Source organism: Mastigoproctus giganteus, chromosome 1, assembly GCF_048544385.1.
Source record: "Mastigoproctus giganteus isolate SK-2022 chromosome 1, ASM4854438v1, whole genome shotgun sequence".
Lineage (NCBI taxonomy): Eukaryota > Metazoa > Arthropoda > Arachnida > Uropygi > Thelyphonidae > Mastigoproctus > Mastigoproctus giganteus.
The window spans coordinates 44,370,234-44,395,109 of record NC_143575.1 but is presented as its reverse complement, the minus strand read 5'-3'; the positions used below and the strand labels follow the sequence as shown (position 1 = coordinate 44,395,109).

At 36.8% G+C, this 24,876-nt stretch overlaps 1 protein-coding gene across 1 annotated transcript in view; it reads left to right on the top strand.

Annotated features, from left to right (window-relative positions):
- The window catches only part of Oseg6 (intraflagellar transport protein Oseg6), a 690,115-nt gene that overhangs the window by 650,076 nt on the left and 15,163 nt on the right, over positions 1–24,876 (top strand). The window contains exon 34 of the mRNA XM_090372456.1: positions 17,971–18,097. Within this exon, the coding sequence (XP_090228582.1) occupies positions 17,971–18,097 (127 nt within the window). The remainder of the gene's footprint in view (positions 1–17,970; positions 18,098–24,876) is intronic.

The following is a 24,876-nucleotide window of genomic DNA, read 5'->3' as shown; positions in this document are numbered from 1 at the left end:
TGCCCAGACACGATAGGAGGGAGTATATGATGAGAGCCCTGTCAATCAATTCGGCCCTGGAAAGATTGTGCAGGGCTCAAGGGGTAGAATTTTTTTCAGCCTGGTCTGTACTTGTTAACAGGAGAGACTGCTTCTACAGGGATGGGATACACTTAAATAGAAAGGGTGCAAGAATGTTTGCTGATGCTATCGAGGCAATGTTAGGTGGGTCGGAAAACTGCTAGATTGGGGGGATACAAGGAATAATAGATTAACAGTAGCCACTGGCAGAGGTGAAAGTGATTCTTGCACTGCTTCTATTGGAATGAGCCGCAGCCTGGAAAATAAGATGCAGGATATTTCAGAGACTGCTGGGAATCATTGGGGTACAAGTAAACACATGGGTTGTGTTAGGGTAGCTAAGAAAAAGAACAGGTGCATGTATACTTGTGTGTACACCCATTCCACGAGTTTAGTAAATAAATTTGATGAATTTGAGGTATTGCTCAAAACATCAAAGGCAGATATTGTGGGGATTTCAGAGACGTGGTGTCACACAGATATAAGAAATGCAGAACTGGAATTTGGGGAGTACAATGTCTACAGAAAGGATAGACAGGATAGGAAGGGAGGAGGGGTTATGCTATTAGTTAAAAAACACATAAAATCCAAGGAAGTGAAGCCAGTCGACATCGCTGGACAGTGCAGTGTCAAGTCAGTTTGGTGTGACATAAGCATTGGGAGATCAAAATTGAGAGTAGGAGTGTGCTATAGGCCTAATGACTCTGATGAGTATAATAAGAAACTGTTTGGAGAAATAGAGTGGGCCAGTAAATCAGAGAGTCTTATAATGGGGGATTTTAATTTCCCAGATATTGACTGGAATTTGGGGGCTGGTCACTCACACAGTAGCAAGGCTTTTGTGGATTTATTGGATGATTGTTTTCTACATCAGCATGTCCGGGAGGCAACTAGAGGGAGTAATAATCTTGATCTGATTATCAGTAGTGATTCTTCATGCATTAAGAATCTGCAGATAAATGAACCACTTGGTGGCAGTGATCACAGTGTGCTGAAGTGGGAGTTACTCAAAGAGGTAACTACCATTAAGGGTAAAGGGAAGGGGTATTGCTTTCGTAAAGGCGACTACAATGGACTGAGACAGTATTTAAATTCTATACAGTGGGATCAACTGATGATATTGCCAACAGCAAATTCAAAATGGGAAGCATTCAAAGAACTTATCGTGGAAGCTACTAGGCTTTACATACCAACTAAGAAATATTGTTCAAGGTTTAGGCCTAAATGGTTGTCAGATGAACTAATGAGGCATATGGCAGAGAAGAAAAATGCATGGGATACATACAAATTAACACGTGACACGGACGCCAATGATAGATACAAGTTGATCTGTAACCAAGTTACAAAGGAGGTTAGGCAGGCGAAGGCAGATTACGAGAGATCCTTGGCAAGGGATGCGAAGAAAAACAGCAAAGAGTTCTTTACTTATGTAAACTCTAGAAGGAAGGGGATGAATCAGATTGGTCCACTTGAGATCGATGGGTCAACTGTTGATGACCCTGCTCGGGTAGCTAACAAACTAAATGAATATTTTGCATCGACATTCACACATGAGGAGTTATTCAGCGAGGGGAATGCCAGAGGTGTATTCAACTCTAGCAGTAAGCTAGAGAATCTTGTAATAACTGAGAGCAAAGTGGAGGAGAAATTGTTGAAGATAAACACAAGAAAGGCACCTGGGGTGGATGGGATCTATCCAGTTATATTAAAGGAGGCAGCAAAGGAGGTAAGCAAACCCTTAGCCATAATTATGAGAGCTTCCTTGGACTCAGGGGAGGTACCCATTGACTGGAGATGTGCAAATGTGACCCCAATTCACAAAGGGGGATCAAAGGCTGACAAGTAATTATAGACCTGTGAGTTTAACTTCTGTTCCCGGAAAATTAATGGAGGCACTGGTGAAAGAAGCACTGCAGGATCATCTAGACAAGACTTCAGTTATAGCTAGGACACAGCATGGTTTTGTTAAGGGGAAGTCTTGCCTGACCAATTTGATTGGATACTATGATGCAGTCACAAAAGAACTGGATGCAGGGAATAACTTTGATATTATATACTTGGATCTTAGAAAGGCTTTTGATACTGTTGCACATGGAAGACTGCTGCACAAATTGGAGCAGTGTGGCATTGGAGGCAAGTTGCTGCTATGGATAAAGGGGTGGTTGAGGGGGAGAAGACAGAGAGTGGTAATCAATGGACACTGCTCATCGTGGACTAATGTTATTAGTGGAGTCCCTCAGGGTTCAGTATTGGGGCCTTTATTGTTTTCTGTATTTATAAATGATATTGATGATGGTATATCAGGCTTAATGTCCAAGTTTGCAGACGATACGAAGGTTGGCAGGGTTGTCAAGGTCACTACTGACACTATGCTGCTGCAACAGGATTTGGAAAGGTTGAGCAGATGGGCTTCGAGGTGGCAAATGAAGTTTAACATTGACAAATGTAAAGTACTACATATGGGAAACAGCAACCCCAGAGCAACGTATCAACTCTGTGGTACTACACTGACAGTGGTAGAGAATGAAAGGGACCTGGGGGTGGTGGTGCAGGCAGATATGAAGTTCTCTGAGCAGTGCAGACGAGCTGCAAGAGTAGCTCATGGTGTATTGTCAATGATATATAGGAATTTTTCTAGCAGGGATAAGGAGGTGATTATTCCCTTGTATAAGGCAATGGTCAGGCCACACCTAGAGTACTGTATACAGGCCTGGAGGCCTCATTTCAGGAAGGATGTAGAGCTGCTGGAACGAGTACAGAGAAGGGCAACTAGATTGGTGAATGGGACAAAGGGGTTCTCTTACGAAGAAAGGCTTAAGTTTTGCAAATTACAATGTCTGGAAACTAGGCACCAGCGGGGTGATCTGATAGAGGTGTACAAAGCCTTGAATGGTTTGAGCATGCTCAATGCTGATGGGATTCTTCCTCTAGCTCAGAAAAATCACCTGAGAGGGCATAAATTCAAATTGAGGAAAGACAGATGTAGGATAGATGTGCGGAAATTTGCCTTTAGCCAGCGGGTGGTTGGTGGGTGGAACAGACTTCCATCCCTTGTCGTGGAAGTTGATAGCCTAAATAAGTTTAAGGCTCAGCTGGACAGGTATTTCGAACGAACAGAGGGGTGAAGTGGAAGTGGTTATTTTTATTTATTTATGTTACTTTTTTTTTTTTTTTTTTTTTTTTTTGGCTGATGCTGCATAAGCTTGCTTTCTTGCATCAAATGCCTCTACTAATGCTAATGCTAATATCGCACCAGTGCATATGTTGCAAGATTCACCCTGTACACTGCCACAAAAAGGATCAGTCTGTTGTCAGCCGTATTGCTATTATATTGTTGCTTGTTTGGAACAGAATCTGTTTCATTATTCAGAAAATTTTGATGGATAGTACTTAGGAAACTGTATATCCCTTAGAATTGTTTCCATTATACACGAAATGCCTGTTTACTAATTTATATTCCCAGTAATATTTGCTAGTGATTAAAAGTAGTGTTTGTGTTAATCTTCTGACTTTTAATCATATCGTACACCTGTGTTTTGATTTTTAATGACTACTTTTGTTGTGTTGAAATGGGATAAAACAAAAATGGTTACAAAATTTATGGTGTTTTTAAGAACATAGCAACAAGCCGTTTGTGGTAAAATATAACTTTAGCATTAGTAGAGGCATTAATGCAAGAAAGCAAGCTTATACAGCATCAGCCAAAAAAAAAAAAAAAAACTTTTAAACCTTTCCATTTCACCCATCCATTCTTCCCAAATGTTTGTCTAGTTCTGCCTTGAATTTATTTAAGCTATCCACTTCTACAATGACAGATGGAAGTTTGTTCCAGAAATCAACCACCCGCTGGCTAAAGGCAAATTTCCACACATCTATTCTACAACTGTCTTTCCTCAATTTGAATTTATGTCCCTTTAGGTAATTAATCTGGGCAAGAGGAAGAATCCATCAGCATTGAGCTTGCTCAAACCATTCAAGGCCTTATACACTTCAATCAGATCACCTCGCAGGTGCCTAGTCTCCAGACACTGTAATTTGCATAACTTAAGCCCTTCTCTGTACTCGTTCCAGCAGCTCTACATCCTTCCTAAAATGAGGCCTCCAGACCTGTATGCAGTACTCAAGTTGTGGCCTGACTATTGCCTTATACAAGGGAATAATCACCACCTTATCCCTGCTATAAAAATTCCTGTATATCATTGACAAGTCACCATGAGCTACTCTTGCAGACTGTCTGCACTGCTCAGAAAACTTCATATCTTACTGCACAATTACCCCCAGATCCTTTTCATTCTCTACCACTCTGAGTGTAGTACTACAGAGTTGGTACATTAGATCAGCCACACGGCTTTCACAGGACCTCACATGGTTAGTGAATTGACTCCCATTGCCATGTTTTGTGAGCAGCTTCCGCTGCCTTTCACATCATGATGCTGGGTGAACACCATAAATTTGAGCTCCCAATGGAATCGAACCCAGGCCACCTGCACCGAGCTACAGAGGAGCCCAACAACAATAAAGTACAATACACAAATAAGTACGACAAATTAGTGTAATTACTAATTTTATTACGAAAACACTATCAAAAATTGTGTTAGAAAAATATAAAAACATTCACATCTTGTTTGTCAGCAATAAATAATAGCAGGTACCTTATAAAATAGCAATGCAATAGCTAAATTATGAGTTCATACAATTTATTTGCTAAAGATTTTTTCCTTGGCTTTCTTTACCTTGGCAAAAATATCTATTAAATCATCATTTTTACTAGTTCATATTTAATAAATAACAATGACAAATTTCTCATTTTATCTTGAATTAAACTATTCCTGAAATAGTTTTTTACTCGTTTGAGAACAGAAAATGACCCTTCCCCGCTTGCATTACTAACCGGCATTGTTAAAAATATTTTTAATATTGTTTCTATGTTGGGAAATGTAGATCTTAGTCCATTATTAATGATATTATACATTTCATTCATATTGTTGCCAGTATTTTCTCCTTTAATGAACAGTAAAAATTGGATAACTTCATCTTTAAAACTTTTCCAACTCAGTATCATTTTTATAATACTTATTAATTTATCGATATTAGTGTTGAATTCAGTTTCATCTAAATCAAGATTTATAAATATTTTAAAAGTATCTAAAATATTGGTGTACACTTCTGTACATCTATTTATTTCAGCAATTTATCTATCACAAACAATGTTGAATGTATCGATGATAAACAGTTCTTTCCCTTTTAAAATTACTTCATTATCTCTCGTTTTATCGCACAGTTTTTCCCTTTTTTAATTCAACTTTTTCTATCTTTGTATTGCCATTCATCAGTTAATAATTTACCTTCTCTTCCAATAATATTAAAGTCATTTCTAATATGCAAAATATATCCATATAATGATTTCAAATGATCAACCATGCAGTAAATTTATTGCTATTGCAGAACCTTGTAACAATTTCTTTCTTTTGTTTAAGATATTTAATATTTTATTCCAGAGGACAGTAAGTAATGCAGTTTCATACTCAACAACTTTATTAATTTAGTATATTCTAGACACACCACTGATCTTTCATGTTCACTTGTTGGTAAATTAGGGCTTCTTTTATTAATTTATAACCATTTTGAAGAGCTGAGAGGGCATCAGCTCTAGCAGACCATTTTGTGTCACTTAAATTTTTCAGTGTTAGTGATTTCTTCCTAAATATTGATTTAAGACATTCCATCTTCTTGGGGAAATAGGAAAAAAATTACCGTATTTCCCCATGTATAAGACACACCTTTTTTTGAAAAATTTGGGGTCTAAAAACTGGGTGCGTCTTATACAATGGTTGTAGATTTTTTTTACTTGCATTTCCCACTTGTTGTCTTTGCGCTCATTGTTTTGCACTTGTTACCAGTATATTAGGTTACGTTTTTCCACGTTCTGCCCAGAAATGGCTCAGAAAAGATTTTCGTACAGTGCTGAATTCAAGTTAAAAATGATCCAGTTTGCAAAAGTGAATGGAAATCGTGCTGCTGAACGTAAGTTTGGTCCTCCTCCAACTGAGAAAACAATCTGAGACTGGATACGGGCAAAAGAAACCCTACTGAAAATGCCACGGCAGAAGAAGGCCATTAGAGGCAAGTCAGCAAAATGGCCTGATTTAGAGAGGGAATTGAAGATATGGATTGAGATATGGATAAAGGGTAATTGGAACTCCGTGTCCACAAAGATGGTTCAGCATGAGGCAAGAAGAAATGCTGATGAAAAAGAAGTTACTGATTTCAAAGGAGGACACAATTGGTGCTTCAGGTTCATGAAATGGAATGGACTAAGCATGAAATGAAATGGAATACACGCACCAGACTTGCCCAAAAGATGCCTGAAAGCTATGAGAAGAAGGTCCTTGAATTTCATCGTTTTGTCATTCAATGTCGGAAGACACATCAGTTTTAGTTGGGACAGATTGCAAATATGGACGAAGTCCCCCTTCAATTTGATGTCCCAAGTAACAGAACTGTTGATAAGAAGGGGGTGAAAACTGTAACTGTGAAGACAAGTGTACATGAAAAGAGCCATTATACAGTGACTCTTTTTATGTACACTTGTCGACGGAACCAAACTGCCTCCTATGCTGATTTTCAAACGCAAAACAATGCCAAAAGAAGACATTCCTCGAGGAGTGATTGTCCACGTTCATGACAAAGGTTGGATGGATCAGGATGGGATGAAGATCTGGTTTGAGAAAGTTTGGAGCAGGAGACCAGGTGGGCTCTTATGCAAACCTGCCCTGTTGGTGCTTGATCAGTTCAGGGCACACATAAAAAAAAAATACAAAGAAGATTACTGCAGAGCAAAAAACAAAACTTGCCATCGTACCAGGAGGCTTGACATCCCAGCGCCAACCACTTGATGTCAGCATTAACAAACTCTTCAAAGCTGCCATGAGAGACGAATGGAACCAATGGATGAAGTCTTCTGGGGACAATTTGACACCAGCAGGAAGAGTGAAGAAATGAACTATGGGAGAAGTTTGTACCTGGGTGAAAAGATCCTGGGATAATACCAAGCTTGAGATCGTTGTCAAGTCATTTAAGAAGTGTGGCATTTCAAATGCCATAGATGGAATTGAGGACGAGGCAATATATGAAGACAGTGATTCGTCATCAGACACAGATGAGGACAAGCTAATGGATGGGAGTTTTGACAGTGATGAGTTGTATGAATTTTATGATGAATAAAACTTGAGTTCGATAACTTTATGTAATACATTTTTTTTTTTTTTTTTCAAATTTCAGTCCCCAAAATTAAGGTGCGTCTTATACATGGGGAAATACCGTATATAAATTTTGTATAAAATGGAAAAAATGGGCTGCAGTAGAACAAGATTCAGCTGCATTAGTTCCAATTAAATTTAGATAGTGGCTAGTAAACGGTACATAAAATGCAGTAGAACTATGTTGCTTCAATCTGGCTTGGGCTCCTGAATACCTTTTGGATCTTAGAAATTCTTTTGATACTGTTGCACATGGAAGACTGCTGAATAAATTGGAGCAGTGTGGCATTGGAGGCAAATTGAGGTTGAGTGGGAGAAAACAGAGAGTGGTAATCAATGGTCACTGCTCATCATGGACTAATATTATTAGTGGAGTCCCTCAGGGTTCAGTGTTGGGTCCATTGTTGTTTTCTGTATTCATAAATGATATTGATGATGGTATATCAAGCTTAATGTTCAAGTTTTCAGACGATATGAAGGTTGGCAGGGTTGTTAAGGGCACTAATAACAATACGCTGCTGCAACAGGATCTAGAAAAGTTGAGCAGATGGACTGAGAGGTGGCTTGTTATTTGTTATTTGGTTTTTAGGAGCATTAGCAACTAAGGCCATATTGCTCCACGAATATGCGGTGGTCATTCCCTGACCTTTCCACATCCTCCGTATTTGGTGGTCATGGGCTCGAACCCCGGTCTAATCAATGAGAGGTGGCAAATGAAGTTTAAAATTGACAAATGTAAAGTACTACATGTGGGAAGCAGTAACCCCAGAGTAATGTATCAACTCTGTGGTACTACACTGACAGTGGTAGAAAACAAAAAGGACGTGGGGGTAATTGTGCAGGCAGATATGAAGTTTTCTGAGCAGTGCAGACAGTCTGCAAGAGTAGCTCATGGTGTCTTGTCAATGATATACAGGAATTTTTCTAGCAGGGATAAGGAGGTGATTATCCCCTTGTATAAGGCAGTGGTCAGGCCATTGCCTTATACAAGGGGATAATCACCTTTGGCACATCTATCCTACATCTGTCTTTCCTCAATTTGAATTTACGCCTCCAGACCTGTACTGTATACAGGTCTGGAGGCCTAATTTTAAGAAGGATGTAGAGCTGTTGGAACGAGTACAGAGAAGGGCAACAAGATTATTGAATGGAAAAAAGGGTTTCTCTTACGAAGAAAGTTTTGCAAATTACAGTGTCAGGAGACTAGGCACCTGCACGGTGATCTGATTGAGGTGTATAAAGCCTTGAATGATTTGAGCATGCTCAATGCTGATGGGATGAGATTCTTCCTCTTGCTCAGAATAATCACCTGAGAGGGCATAAATTTAAATTGAGGAAAGACAGATGTAAGATAGATGTGCGGAAGTTTGCCTTTAGCCAGTGGGTAGTTGGTTAGTGGAACAGACTTCCATCCTTTGTTGTGGAAGTTGATAGCCTAAATAAATTTAAGGCTGGGCTGGACAGGTATTTGGAACGAACGGAGGGGTGAAGTGGAAGTTTTTTTTTTTTTTTTTTGGCTGATGCTGCATAAGCTTGCTTTCTTGCATCATGTGCCTCTACTAATGCTAATACTTTCCTGTCATATTTGAAGCATTGTCGTAACTTTGTCCTCTGCAGTTTGTAATATCAATTGATAAATCTCCTAATCTTTTTAATAAAATTTTTTCTATATATTTTTTCTATAGCATTGTGATGTTCTATAGGAAGGAAACCTAAAAATTGTTCTTTGATGATACCATTTTGTGACATGTATCTTATGATAAACACTAATTGATCAATGTGGCCAATGTCAGGGATTGAATCAACAATAATAGAAAAATATTTTGCTTCCTGAATTTCAGAAACTATTACCTTTTCAACTGTTTCTGCCATCAACTCTATAAATTCATCACAGGTTTTATGTGAAAGGTAATTGGTTTTGCCAGGTCCACAATTAGCATATATCTCTATGTGATTTCTTAAAAAATTATAAAATTTACTCAAATATTCTAGGCAACTTAAGTAATTACCACTATGTTCCTTATAAATTTTGTTGTTACTACCCCTAAATCCTAAACCAAGTTTAATCAAAAGCTGAAAAAAAAAAACAGTAGCAATAATTTTTTTCAAAATATCTCACCATTCGTTCTTCCGATTGAATTTGTTTCATTAACTCCATGTCAATACGACCCAAAATTGAACATCTCTTAAAATAAACACACATAGCATTAATGTGATCTGATGAATTTTTTTGCACACGTAAAAACCTAGAAATATTTTTCCAGTCATTAAAACCAGTTATAAATTTATGATTTGAATTTGAAAATAATTTGAACAGGAAACAGTAGATGGATTTGCTGGTATCGGAAAATATCAGTCACTCATGTTTTTCCTTTGTTCTGTTCATTTTAGTACAATAAAAATCTGTTTCATGAATATTTCTATAATAAACTTTGTCACCGTCCTTATACATTGTTTTCAAATTTTCAATTTTTCCCGAATTTGTTGCCACATTTATTAAAAAATGTTCGTGGAAATTCATTAATTTCCACAGGCCACTTTGCAATATAGATTGGATACACAATATCACATGATGGTTCATTTAAACTTTCTTTAAAATTTTCATTACTAATTACACTACCACTAGTTAACTCAGTGGTTTTCAACTGGGGTGCCGCAACAACATTCCAGGGGTGCCACGTAATTTGGGTTTAAGTTACTTAAACTTATTATTATTTTTTAATTTATATATTTATTTCATTATAAAAAGGTGTACAGCATCTTTTTAATTTTGTGGTGATTTATAATTGATGTTTATTTAGTACCCTCTATATAAAGAATAAAATTATAAACTTTATATATAGTATGAATCAGAGCTGTAATACTCAATTTGTTCTACGTAGATAATAATATTGGTAAATTAATAAGAGGAGTTTACCTCAATATAGTACGTAGAACACTTCCGTATGATACCCTCCAGAAATTAAAACGGAAAAAACGAAAAAATCGACAACTTACCGGTACATTAAAGTAAAATATAAATAATTAAATAATCAATTTAACACAATTCAAAATCAATTTAAAACAATTAAAATTCAAATTAACGCAATTAAAAGAATCTAACGAAAATATTCAAAACGATTTTCCTTCAAAAAAATTGTTTTGAATATTTTCGTTAGATTCTTTTAATTGCATTAATTTGAATTTTAATTGTTTTAAATTGATTTTGAATTGTGTTAAATTGATTATTTAATTATTTATATTTTACTTTAATGTACCGGTAAGTTGTCGATTTTTTCGTTTTTTCCGTTTTAATTTCTGGAGGGTATCGTACGGAAGTGTTCTATATTGAGGTAAACTCCTCTTATTAATTTACCAAACTTTATATATATATAATTTGTATTATGAAATGTACTTTTTATAATTATATTATTATAATAAATATCATATAACATATATTTTTTAATATTATATATATATATATATATATATATAGAGAGAGAGAGAGAGAGAGAGAGAGAGAGAGAGAGAGAGAGAGAATCGGATCTAACAGGCAGAAAATTCAGTAGGGGGTGTTGCAAAATAAAATAAATTACTTAGGGGTGCCGTTATTAAAAAAAGGTTGAAAACCAGAGTTAACTGTTCATTTCCTATAGGTGAGGGATTTTCATATATTTTCTTTACCCTGCATCTTGTCTCTTCTTTGGCCTTTACTTCCTCTTTTCCTGTCCTTGCAATTTTATTTTCTTTACCCTGCATCTCAGTCTCTTCTTTGGTCTTTACTTCATCTTATTCTGTTCTTGCACATTTATTTTCTTTGTTTATATTTTTTTTGCTATGTGCAAAAAAGGAAATAGACCTTTTTTTTTTGTTTTTAAATTTGATCTCCTTTAGCATTAGCATTAGTAGAAGCATATGATGCAAGAAAGCAAGCTTATGCAGCATCAGCCAAAAAAAAAAAAAAAAAACCCACTTCTACTTCACCCCTCCATTCGTTCGAAATACCTGTCCAGCTGAGCCTTAAATTTATTTAGGCTATCAACTTCCACAAGGAATGGAAGTCTGTTCCACTAAACCAACTACCCGCTGGCTAAAGGCAAATTTCAGCACATCTATCCTACATCTGTCTTTCCTCAATTTGAATTTATGCCCTCTCAGGTGATTATTATGAGCAAGAGGAAGAATCCCATCAGCATTAAGCATGCTCAAACCATTCAAGGCTTTATACACCTCTATCAGATCATCTCGCTGGTGCCTAGTCTCCAGACACTGTAATTTGCAAAACTTAAGCCTTTCTTCCTAAGAGTACCCCTTTGTTCCATTCACTAATCTTGTTGCCCTTCTCTGTACTCTTTCCAGCAGCTCTACATCCTTCTTGAAATGAGGCCTCCACCTCCAGACCTATATACAGTACTCAAGGTGTGGCCTTACCATTTCCTTATACAAGGGAATAATCACCTCCTTATCCCTGCTAGAAAAATTCCTGTATATCATTGACAAGACACTATGAGCTACTCTTGCAGCCCATCTGCACTGCTCAGAGAACTTCATATCTGCCTGCACAATTACCCCCAGGTCCTTTTCATTCTCTACCACTGTCAGTGTAGTATCACAGAGTTGATACATTGCTCTGGGGTTGCTGTTTCCCATATGTAGTACTTTACATTTGTCAATGTTAAACTTCATTTGCCACCTCTTAGCCCATCTGCTCAACCTTTCCAGATCCTGTTGCAGCAGCATAGTGTCAGTAGTGTCCTTGACAACCCTGCCAACCTTTGAATCATCTGCAAACTTGGACATTAAGCTTGATATACCATCATCAATATTATTTATAAATACAGAAAACAACAATGGACCCAACACTGAACCCTGAGTGACTCCACGACTCCACTAATAACATTAGTCCACGATGAGCAGTGTCCATTGATTACCACTCTCTGTCTTCTCCCCCTCAACCACCCCTTTTTCTCGTTGCCTCTTTTGTTTAGATGCTCTAGATTCATATTTTTTCTGCATTATTAAGGACTAACTAAAAAAAAAGAAGTCTTCTTTCCCAAGCTGGTGGTTCCTTCTGTTTTCGGTTCTTCTGCTGCTGGTCTCTTACTTCTCTTCCATTAATCCTCGTGGCTGCTACCACAGCACAATACACAGCTGTGTGGATGGCCTCCAGTGTTGCACCATTGCTGTCAAGGCATTGCAGTATTATGTGCCAGTTCAGGTGGTCCATCACTCTCCACAAGGTTCTATTCGGCCTCTGCTTCGGTATCATGAGTCTTTGTGAGGGTCATTCCTTTGAATTCTGTTAGGGCCTTCTTCCACTCGTCCTCTATTCTGGATATCATGATCTCGTCTGTTTCTCCTTCAGCTGCTGTGGGCTATATTTCTTCTTGCTCTTTCTCCTCTGGATCGGTGGCATGTTCTTCCTCCTCTGGTTCCCTATTCTTTATCCTTTGCAGTTGATCGCTCACATCCTGCTTGATTTTTTCCAAGATTGCAGGAGCTATCAGGTTCTTCGTGATGATGGTCCTTCTCTGGTCTGCTATACGCTGTTCGGTGACCTGAATATCCGGGAATCATTCCAGCCACTTGGTATGCAGTCTCACCCTGTAAGTTGTCATATCAGTCTCCAGATTCGTTATTTCGTAGTATGCTTGCATGATGTACGTATTCATTTCGATGCTGCACTTCATGCATTGGTGTTTTCTTCCTTCCTGGGTGGTCACTAGCGCAGTTGCGCAGGAAGCACTTCCAGTTGGTGGGGCTGGGTGGTCTTGCCCTTCTCTTGTGGTAGCCATACGGGGGACAGTGCCACTCGCTCCACTGTCTTCACTCCACTGATTATTATTATTATTATTATTAGCCATATGGTGCAAGGAAGCCTGTGGCTTATGCTGCACCAGCCAAAAAAAAAATTTCCCGAGTTACCCTGTGAGTGAGGGTGGAGTGGGGGGGGAGAGATAGAGAGAGAGAGAGTCAGAAATAGAAAGGAATCACCAAGAAAGAGAAGAATGATGATATCCAGTCAGGACCCTGGGTGTGCCAAGACTTCAGGGATGGTCAGAAAAATGGTACCTACGCCTCTAACCTTATAGGCGACTTTGTTGAGGTGTTTAAGGCACTGAGAGGATGGTAAGAACGCGGATGAAATTTTCACGGTTATAAATGATTCTAGAACTAGGAGCCATAAATTTAAGTTACAGGAAGATATGTTTAGACTGGATTGTAGGAAATTTTGTTTTAGCTATCAAGCTTTAAATTACTGGAATAAGTTGCCTACGTGGGTGGTAGAGGCTGACAGTTTGGGGAAATTCAAAGGTCCGCTGGGTAGTTGCCTACGGGAGGAGGGAAATGCATAGGTGAGGTTCTATTTCCTTTTCTCTTATTATTATTTCTTTTATTTAATTTTATTATTATTATTTTATTTATATATTTTTTTGACTGGTGCAGCATAAGCCTTAGGCTTTCTTGCACGATATGGCCATTAGTAATACTAATACATTCAATCAGGATTTCATAAAAGTGATAATATTATAAGAATGATAACATTATCATGATCACAAGTGGTGTACACTATATATGTATATATAATATAGTACACACAAATGTACATATATCAGTATTGTTTAGCTCTCTTATGAGGGTGAGATGATGAGGATTGAAACCATATTTGAAAAAGCTCAAAATCCTTGTGAAGGCATTACTAGAACCATAGCTAGGTTCTGTTACCACTCCTTCAAATCTTGTTTTTAATCTTCCTTCAATTAAGGAAGATTAAAAACAAGAGCCTCCAGCACCAATCTCTCAGGGACTCTAACAGTAATGCTAATCCACTCTGAAAAATGCCCATTTTTGAGCATCTCCTGGCTCCTATACTTAAGCCCCCCAAGTATTTTCCCTGCAATTCCACGTTTTCTCCATTTATACCTGGATCCAAGTAGACCCAAGGCACACTCCTGTTTTGTGGGAACTTTGATGGATACATTTTTATGGGTGTGTCAATCTATCAATAGATGGGTGATCAAAATTATCTTCAATAATTTTTTGGATAGCAAAACAATATGTACCAGACTTAACAGCTGATTTTATTGTTCTTATTAAAGTGGTGCTGACAATTTAATACCATTTTATGCCAATCATTTATTTTGCTCTAAGGGTGTATCTTGTCATCTTAGGAATGAATTGAATTCTTTTTAAAAGCTGAAAAATCTGTCTCTGATCAACAATAAGAGAACAGTGCTTGCTTATCTTCACTTGCACTACTCTCTATTGAGAATGAGATTGTGCAAAAAATATCATTTGAAGATTTATTGCTGATTTTGCAATGAAAATAATCTCGGAGTTCATTTCTTGTATTAAATAAAAAAGACCAACACAACTGTGCTTCTTTGTAGAGTTTGTTTTCGTAGACCCTTTTTTTTTTTTTTTTTTTTTTTTCATCCTTCTCATTTTGTCCATTTTATCAATAACTTTACAATTTTCCATGGAGGGTGTATCAGAAGCCTTAGTAAATTATACATACATATATATATGCCAGAGTTGTTTTTTACATCCCAGTCTTCTACAATCTAATCATAGTGGTTAACCACTATCATTGGTGGGTCATTAAGTGACCCCACCAATAAATATTTTCTATTTATTAAGTATATGAAATAAAATGCAATAAAAAGCTACATAAACATTTATTAGTAGAAATAACACATAAAAAATTAAATCAAACCTAGCTGCTAAGTTAAATACTAGTTAACGAAATAGTTCTGTAACATTAACTAGTTTCAGTAGATATGCATTCCACGGAATTGAAATTAGTTGTTCTGGTTATTGCATGATTGGCATATCATTGACTTTATTACAGTGGCATGGTTCCTACAAACAAACCAATTACACTTACAAAATTTTTTCATGGTTTTCTTATCAAGGTTCCTGGGGCACGCAGTACAGCGACCATGTTTCTCACCAGTTCCAGGTGTTTAATTTTGCCCACGTGGTTCTTGTTTTTCCCCGGTGTTCTCAGTTTCCAAAATCATACTACTACCATTTTTAATGTGTTTGGGTAGCCTTTCTTGAGAACGTGCAGCTATTAGCAGTTTTACCTCTTTCATAATCTTTGTATTTCTTTGTGTACAGAACAAATTCAGTGACTGCTGCCAAATTCGGAATTTGGAAAAATATCACCAATGGCCAACACTTAGTGTTACGGGAGAATGTATATTTTACTACCATGTGATCCAAAGTGTCTACAGCCTCTTTCCACTTATTGTAGTCTAGTATCACTTGAGGTTTGAAATCAGTTGTTTCATATGATATATTCAAATCAAAGTGCTGAGTTGACAGTAAGACTACACTCCTATTTTTTTTAGGAACATAGGAAATCATCATGGCATCCTTAGTAAATACAGTATTAGTTGAGTGCACTATACTGTTTCTATTTGAGTGAAATTCTTGAGGAACCTCTTTTCGATTGAGTCACATAGTTCCGTTTAGTGTTTCATCAAGAGTAAGAGATGTAAAGAGGTTATCGGTGGTAACTCCATAACCTGAAGACAAACCTTCTACCAAATCTAATACTACTCTCTTGCCCTGTTCCCTTTTCGGGTGTGCCATCTATCATTCCAGTATAAATTTGCATGATCCAGCAATAAGAATCTACTACATTACATACGGTCCATATCGGCGCCTCCGTAGCCAGTGCGTAGCACATGCTTCTTGATTAGACCGGGGTTCGAGCCAGTCACCACCAAATACGGAGGATGCGGAAAGGTCATTCAGGGAATGACCACCGCATATCCCGGAGCAATATGGCCTTAGTTGCTAATGCTCCTAAAAAAAACCAAAATAACAAAATAACTACGGTCCATATCTTTATCCCATACCCGGCCAGTTTGGATTGCATATAAACACGAAATGGACACCAGCCATGAAATGGAACAAGCTGCTCATCACTGCATAACTCGCCACCGGGAATATGCACTCTTTTACAATTCAAAACAAACATGTGGAATATATCCTCAATCGCTGCTAACTTACTCTCTTCTCACCATTGTGCTTGAGTCTCTATATTGTCAAATCTAATGAATCTGAGCAAATCCTTCATTCTAGTGTGTGACATGGTTGCAGAAAAAAATCACACATTGCAATGCAGGATTTCTGTGGCTCCATAACTCTAGAATGGATTCCTGACATGCTTTGAGTGAACCAGCAATAATCAACAGGCCTATGAATGCTTTAATTTCTACCCAACTTACTTCCTTCCCTTCATCCCCTTTCAGAGAGATAGCTTTACAATTGGTTTCTTGAATAACTATATCCAAAATATCGTCAGTTATGAATAAGTCGAATGCTTTTATGGGTGTCATAATCTTTTCACTATAACTTGTAAGTCCGGGTTTTTTGTTCAGTATGTTTGTTGCAAGACGTCTTCTTGCAACAAACATATTGAACTTCCATTCATCCCATTTCAGAGAGAAGAATGAACCTTCCGTTCATTCCCTTTCAGAGAAGATAGCTTTACAATTGGTTTCTTGAATAAGCATATCCAAAATTTTGACAGTTATGAATAAGTTGAATACTTCTTTGGGTGTCGTAATCTCCTCACTATAACTTGTAAGTCCGTGTTGCAAGACGTCTTCTTGCAGATGGTTGGTTTTTTAACCACTGAGTGCCATCTTTAGTCAAAATTGCAGAATTATTATTTTCACTGCCGTTGTCAGATAATTCATTACAAGCATGTGCAGAATTATCGCTTTCACTATCTTCATCTTCCTGCAATTCCTTGTTCATCGGGAATATCCTCAAACTCTTCATTTACTAACTTTTCAAGTTTGGCTTCAGTGAGGTACTTACGCAACATTGTCTAGCTATGGACTGCCGAAATCAAGCACACGAGAATATTAGCATTAGCATTAGCATTAGTAGAGGCATTTGATGCAAGAAAGCAAGCTTATGCAGCATCAGCCAAAAAAAAAAAAAAAACCCACTTCCACTTCACCCCTAAATTATGCTGTGAGCAACAAAGTAAACATGTCGCAACATGTCCTAACAGGCTTTCATGCTCTGACCAGTACAAAATGTGCACAAATGAATAATTGCACTCTATAATGGTTAACAATGTTATAACATTGATGGCCACGTGCGGTGACTGGGTGACCCCAATCAAGAAATTATTTTTTCTAAGTTAGGTATTTAATTTTTTTTAAGCAATTACCCCATAGAGATCTGGAAAAAGGTGAAAAACTTGGCTGAAAAAATAACGAAGCCTCTAAGACATTAATTGAGAAAAATATTATAAAAAAATATGTACACCTTTTTATAATGAAATAAATATATAAATGTAAAAAAAAAAAAGTTTAAGTAACTTAAATCCAATTTATGTGGCACCCCTGGAATGTTGTTGCAGCACCCCCAGTTGAAAACCACTGGTCTAAACATTATATGCTATCCTGTATAACATGAGGCTTTTAAAGACTGTCTTCAAATTTAAAAATTTACTAATATTTTTTTCTCTCTAACAGGAAATTTTTTTTGGAATTTCCAATTAAAAAAAAAAAGTCATTCTCTTGTCATGCATACACAAATCACATTAATATATTTTCTGTGGCTGAATTGGAAGAGGCTCACTTTATAAATCATATAAAGAGAATTGGTTTAATATTAAGAAATGTTATTATTTCAATAGGAAACCTCAAAAATCCAAAGAGGAAGAGGAACCAAATAAACCTTGTCCATACTGTGGATATATGATACCAGAAACTGAATTGTCATGTCCAGATTGTCGCAACAACATCCCATTTTGCATTGCTACTGTAAGTTACTGTTTATATTCTATTCATTTACTTTTATCAGCACTTTTATCATGGCTTAAAATAGTTATTAATTGCTTAAAAACAATTTATAATTTTAAATAATTTATAATTGCTTAAAAACAGATAATAATGTAGATATAAGCAAACTCATAGTAGGCCTTTCATTTCATTTAAAAGTCACCAAAGCATGATAACTGATGCTGCTTGAGACTAAGTTCCATCCACACCTTGGAACTCATATCTTAACCAAAATCTCAAACCTTCAATTTAACTCAGTCATTTGATAAACTAATTTTAACACAATACAACTCAAGTGACTCCAAAATAAGCCCTTGTGGGTAGCACAGTTTGTACACTGATGTGCAAAATTTAAGGACCAGTCAAGTTTTCACCTGTAGCTTTTCATAGGAGTGGCCTGGATATGGGAAAAGCATACCAAAGGAACCTTGTAAGGTACAGAAATGATGAAGGAAACAACACCGACACAACAACGGAAACGAAACAGTACAGAGGGACTTTATTCAAAAATGGCAACATAGCACTGGCTGCCATGATACAGATGCAGCACTGCCAAAGATGGCAAAGATGGAACAAAGGGAAGAGGTGGTCCTCGGTAGGAACAATGGCCACCCCTAATGTCGATGAAGATTTTGTGGTTGTAACCTTTAGAAATAGTGTTGGTCCTTAAGTTTTGCACACCAGTGTATAATTGCCATCCTTCCCACACTGGGTGAAAAAGACCCAGGTTCAAGTCTCATCACTGATGCGAGAAATTTTTATGGGCTTTTTTCAGAATGTAGTTGAGTTAGGCTAGGGTAACATGATGTTTTCTCCCAGAAACTTGGGTTTTTCATCCAGAAAACAGAAAAATCGACCACAGAAGGCATGCAATTTACAGACAGTATATATGGAGCAGTATGATTTTAGTTGTTGATGCTCCTAAAACACCCTGCAACAACTCCAAAATAAAAACAAAGAAAATAAAATAAAATTCAGAATAAAATTTTAACCCAGGGACTTACATTCCCTGGTTACCATCCTCACTGCTTCGAAACTTGCCCTACTATCACTTCTTGCTGTCATCTGCCTTTTACTATAAATACGGTGACTTTTTTGTTATGAAGGCCAGTCCTTTATTTCAGGAAGCTATCCTTTAGATTTACTTATTTTTCAAAAACCCACTTTTGTCCTTTATTTTTGTTTGGTCATTTAACTTTTATTGTACAAGTGGAAGCACTTAATACGTGGTCTAATTGCATGAAATCCTTTTCTAATATTTGCTTCTTATAACATCATGGCTCACTTAAAATGGATTAGTGTTTTATAGTATTACACAAGTGTTTCGGGGAAGACTCGATGTAGTGAATATGCTTCTCACAGAAAAGCCTTGTGCAGTGTACTGATATCATTAATTTTGTGCTGGTTATCTGCTGCTGAAAATATCTATTCTGCTTTTGCTATTGTATAAAGTACATACAAGGCTTAAACAATTAGGATTTGGGGTAATAGTGCTGCTAATGTATAATTAGGTACTTTTGGAATGTGATACTCTTATCACGAGATTTGATTAAATTAATTTTTATTTTTTAGCCCTGTGGCACCTAAAAGAACATGTGTTTTCAACAAAATTAAAAAACAAAATCAAAATTTCATTTAATTAAAAAAGCTAGTATGGAAAGTGATGTCAGGTGTCAGAAATGTTCAGCTAATTTTAGTATCGGAAACAGTGGCAAAGCAGCAATTCCCAGAAACAAAAAACAGCATTTACAGACAACAAAACACAAAGAAGCTGATGTTAGGGCTTCATCAAGTAAACTGATAACCTCATTCTTCAGAAATGAAACTTTTGATGACAAAGTGAAACACTTGGCACTTAAAGTAGAAACTTAGTGTTATCACTCAGTGCAACATAACCATTCGTTTCTTGCAACAACCAACTAGCTGGTTAAAATAAATTTATTAAAATAAATAATGATATATAATTTTTTTATTTTAATAAATTTATTTTAACCAGTTAGTCATCGCAAGAAACTTGGATGATATGCAACCTGATGCACAAGGCCTGTTTTCTAATAATCAAAAAGTGTTTTGATGAAAAGTATTCTTGTTACGTTACGTTATTTGTTTTTTTAGGAGCATTAGCAACTAAGGCCATATTCCTCCGGGGATATGCGGTGGTCATTCCCTGACCTTTCAGCATCCTCCGTATTTAGTTGACACGGGCTCGAACCCCGGTCTAATCAAGAAGCGTGTGCTACGCACTGCTGCTCCTGCCCACCTGGCTATGGAGGCGCCTAGTATTCTTGTGGTAGGACAAAAACAGAAGTTATTGTTTGAAATGTTTTCGGTCCATACTCTGTTACTTTAGTCAAAGCTATCTAAAGTCAATAATGTTACCATTTATTCAGACTGTTCTAATCATGGTAATATAAAGTTGTGTTCAATTCTTGTAAGGTATTTTTTACAAACCAAGGTGTTATGGTTAAGGTTTTGTGTGTAAAGCAACTACCAGGTTAAAATTCTGAAAAAATTCTGCAACTACTGAAAAAATAATTGCTTTATGTGCAGACAATACCAATTGTAATTTTGGTGGTTCCCAAAGAAAAGGCAACATTTTCCATAAAATTCAAAAAACCTTTGTCAATAAGTTCATTGGTGTCAATTGTGCTGGCCACATATGCAACAACTGCATTAGTATTGGTGTAGAATGCATTCCAGTTGATTTAATTGAAAAATTTAAGGAAATATGTGATGATATACCTGTTCGGTATAAAAAACTACTAGGTTACAGCAAAACTAGATGGTTGACTCTTATACCTGCTTTAGAAAGGATTTTGAAACTTTTTCTGCTGCTAAAATTGTATTTTTTGAAAGAAAGAAAGATGTCCCACAGTTCTCAAAAACTTTTTTAATGATCCGTTAGCTGAATCATGGTTATTTTTCATTCGTTCAAGCTTAAACTTTTCGTAAGCATATTCTAAAAATTGAATCGCAAGATATTTCTGTGTGTGAAACTTTTGTCAATTTAAATGAATTGAAATTAAAGTTGAGTGAACAAAAACATCAAGAATTTTTACCAATGAATATTAAGAAAATCATTTTTTAGAATTAGAAGAAAAACAAAACAACATTGATGTAAAATTATTTAAGGGATCAGTTTCAATCATTTTACCAAACCTGCATTGACTATTTGAATCAATAGGACAGTGCCTTCCTAGAAATGGATGTATTTGAATGGATCCTTTTGCAAGAAATTCCATTGTGGATGAAGGTTGATGAGAGCATTTCTTTTATTTGAAATAAAAGAAAACTGAATACTGATGATGGAGAGTTATTCAGTGAAGTTTGTTGTGTTAAAAATTATGTTACTAAAGAAAAACTTGAAGAGTGGCGACAAAATAAGGAAATGGCCTGCCATCATAAATGGGTTTGAAATATTTAGATATTTTATTGATAAACAAATATCTTTTAAAAATATTTTAAAAATCGTAGAATTTTGCCTGTGTCTCCTGGGATTAAATGCTGCTACCGATAGAATGTTTTCAGTAATAAGCAGTATGTGGGCCAACGAAAAAACACAACTAAAAGTTGAAACAGTGGAAGAATGCATTTATACTAAATGCAATTTTGATATGAGTTTGTATGCAGTTTTATGACTTTTTAAAATATGAGTGTGATATAAGTATAACTGGGCCTGTTGTACTGGGATCAATGGTACAATGAAATAAGATAAGTGTAAATCCAGTAAATATCTTTAATTATGAATACTTTGGAGCTTTGGAGTCACTCAATATATTGAGCAATTCGAGAGCCATGAACTGCTGCAAGGGCATGAGACTGCACCCCATCTTGGAGACAACCATTTTATACCTTGACCAGCACTGGAGAAGAACTGCGCATGTCCCTGCAGCAACAGTGAACGCCAGTTTAATGACTGAATAACGTGCCTTCACATGCCTCACTGCACGCATAACTGTATCCATTAAGTTCAAACTCTGTTGAAGAAGAGACATGATTGTCTCAAAAGCTCCAAAGTATTCATAATTAAAGATATTTGCTGGATTTACACTTATCTTATTTCATGAGTGTGATATTTTAAATAAAGTTTTTCTTTGTTTTTCTCTTGAACTTTCCTTTGCAAAACAAAGTAATAAAAATAAACTTTTTTTTTTTATCCTTATGAACCTATTTATTTTTGCCATTTATTTTTTCAGGTTTGTCCTTCATTTTCTCCAAATATATGGTCACCTAAACTATAAATCATGTTATTGACATACTCAGCAAAATATAAACTTTAATGGGTCCTGGATTGCCTCCCCCCAATCTATGGAGTTTATATCCATATCTCTACAGTATTCATCATCCAGATCTTGATATCTTTCACAACTCTTTATTATATGCAAAGAATCTATGTATAAGTATAGTGCAAAAGCATCAATAATACATAGCCAAATCTGAGTGAACAGAATATTAGCAAAGCGGCATCGTTTTAAGTTATATCTCATATTGTGAATACCTTCACAATGAGTTGTCATGATATTGCACTACTTCGAATAAGTAACGCGTCACCTGAGGAGAAAACTAATGTTACTTATTCTCAAATGGATACTACCACCCAGACGGCACCGTTTCAGGGCTGTTTTGTATTTGTGTGGGATAATAACTCGACTATCCAGTTGTCCCTATTAGACTTAGAAAAGCAAAAAGGTAGAGGGAAAGTAATAGTAGGAGTGGAAGAGAAAAAGAAACGGTGTAGAAGAATGAAAGGGACAGTAACTCCTTCAACTCACACCACTCAAAAACTCATAAACTCCTCGAATAGGCAACGCTTCCCCAGTGGAGAAGGCTGTTGTTACCTATTCTTGGAAACTCTGGACATCATCAGGCTCCCCCTGATGCCATTTCAGGGCTATTTGGCCCTTCTTCAGTGGGTGGGTAAGTACCCGAGTGATGCAATGATGGCAAAACAGTTATGAAGTATAAGTCCACAATATGAGAAACTTTTCCATAAAGGCGCCTCCGTAGCCAGGTGGGAAGGAGCAGCAGTGCGTAGCACACGCTTCTTGATTAGACCGAGGTTCGAGCTCGTCACCACCAAATACGGAGGATGCGGAAAGGTCAGGGAATGACCACCGCATATCCCGGAGCAATATGCCTTAGTTGCTAATGCTCCTAAAAACCAAACAACAAACAAACTTTTCCATAGCTTGAGGCTTACACCCTAAATGCTTTATAGTCTAAATACATCATACACCATCAGGCATCTCTCATATTGTGGAGTTATACTTCATAACTGTTTTTCCATCATTGCATCACTCGGGTACCTACCCACCCACCGAAGAAGGGCCTGATGGCCACTGAGTTTCCTCGAATAGGTAACAACAATCTTCTCTACTGGGGAAGCGTTGCCTATTCAAGGAATATATGAACTTTTGAGTGTGAGATGAAGGAGCAACTGCCTCTTTCTTCCTTCTATGGCATTTCCTTCCTCTACCTCTCCTACTATCACTTTCCTACATCTTTATCCCTTTTCTAAGTCTAATAGGGATAGTATGAGGATAACCGAGAATGATATCCCATACCATAATTCAAAATGGTGCTGTCTGGGTGGTGGTATCCATCCGAGAATAAGTAACATTAGTCTTCTCCTCAGGTGAAGCGTTACTTATTCGAAGTAGTGCAATATCATGGCAACTCGTTGTGAAAGTATTCACAATATGAGATATAACTTAAAACAATGCCGCTTTGCTAATATTCTGTTCATTCAGATTTGGCTATGTATTATTGCTTTCGCACTATACTTATACATAGTCTAGACTTTTCCATAGCTTAAGGCTTAAGCCCTAAACGCTTTATATGCAAAGAACCTTTAACATCACTACAGACACGATTAGAAGATTCTTTCTCTTCTTCAAATAGGCCTCAGTGGTTGGCAAAGTTATGACTCATACTAACTGCAATTGAATACACCAACTGTATATTACCAGAACTTTATTAAAATAAAAATAAAACAGGATAAAATTTGATGTAAAAAGAAAATAGACTGACAACTGTGGAGTGAAAAGTGATAAAAATGTAGATAAAATTAAAATATACATGAAATATTACAAACTAAAAGCCATAAAACAACACCATAGCTTTCAAAGGCAACCACCTCCCTTATCAACAGAGGAACTTTACTGTCACAGCACATCCTTAAATAACATCAGCAGGATCACAGCTAACAGCATATGTTACTGTAGAAGCATGGAAATTTTTCCTCCATACTTGCATGGAGACCAGAAATGCCTCAGGAGCATGCCAGGCGGAACTGTTCATCCCATCCAAGAATTATGGTCTCAGTTATAACCAAGTTATAACTAGTATTATGTTCTGAAGAGTAAATCTGCAAGCTCTCATACCATTTCCAGTGCCTATGTGAACCGTCAATGATAACAGCATTGCCTGGAGAAATTCTTTTTAAGTCATTAAATGTGGACATTATAGAAAAATCAGTGCCCCTCAGACATAAGGGGACGCCTCCATAGCCAGGTGGGCAGGAGCAGCAGTAGCACACGCTTCTTGATTAGACTGGGATTCGAGCCCGTGACCACCAAATACGGAGAATCCCCAGAGCAATATGGCCTTAGTTGCTAATGCTCCTAAAAACCAAATAACAAACAGACATAAGGGATATGGAATTTGTAATTGTGAGTACAAAGTGTACAGAAGGGATAGACAAGATAGGAGTGGGTAGACATGGAGTTATGCATGTTCAGAAGCCCATATCATCTTAGGCA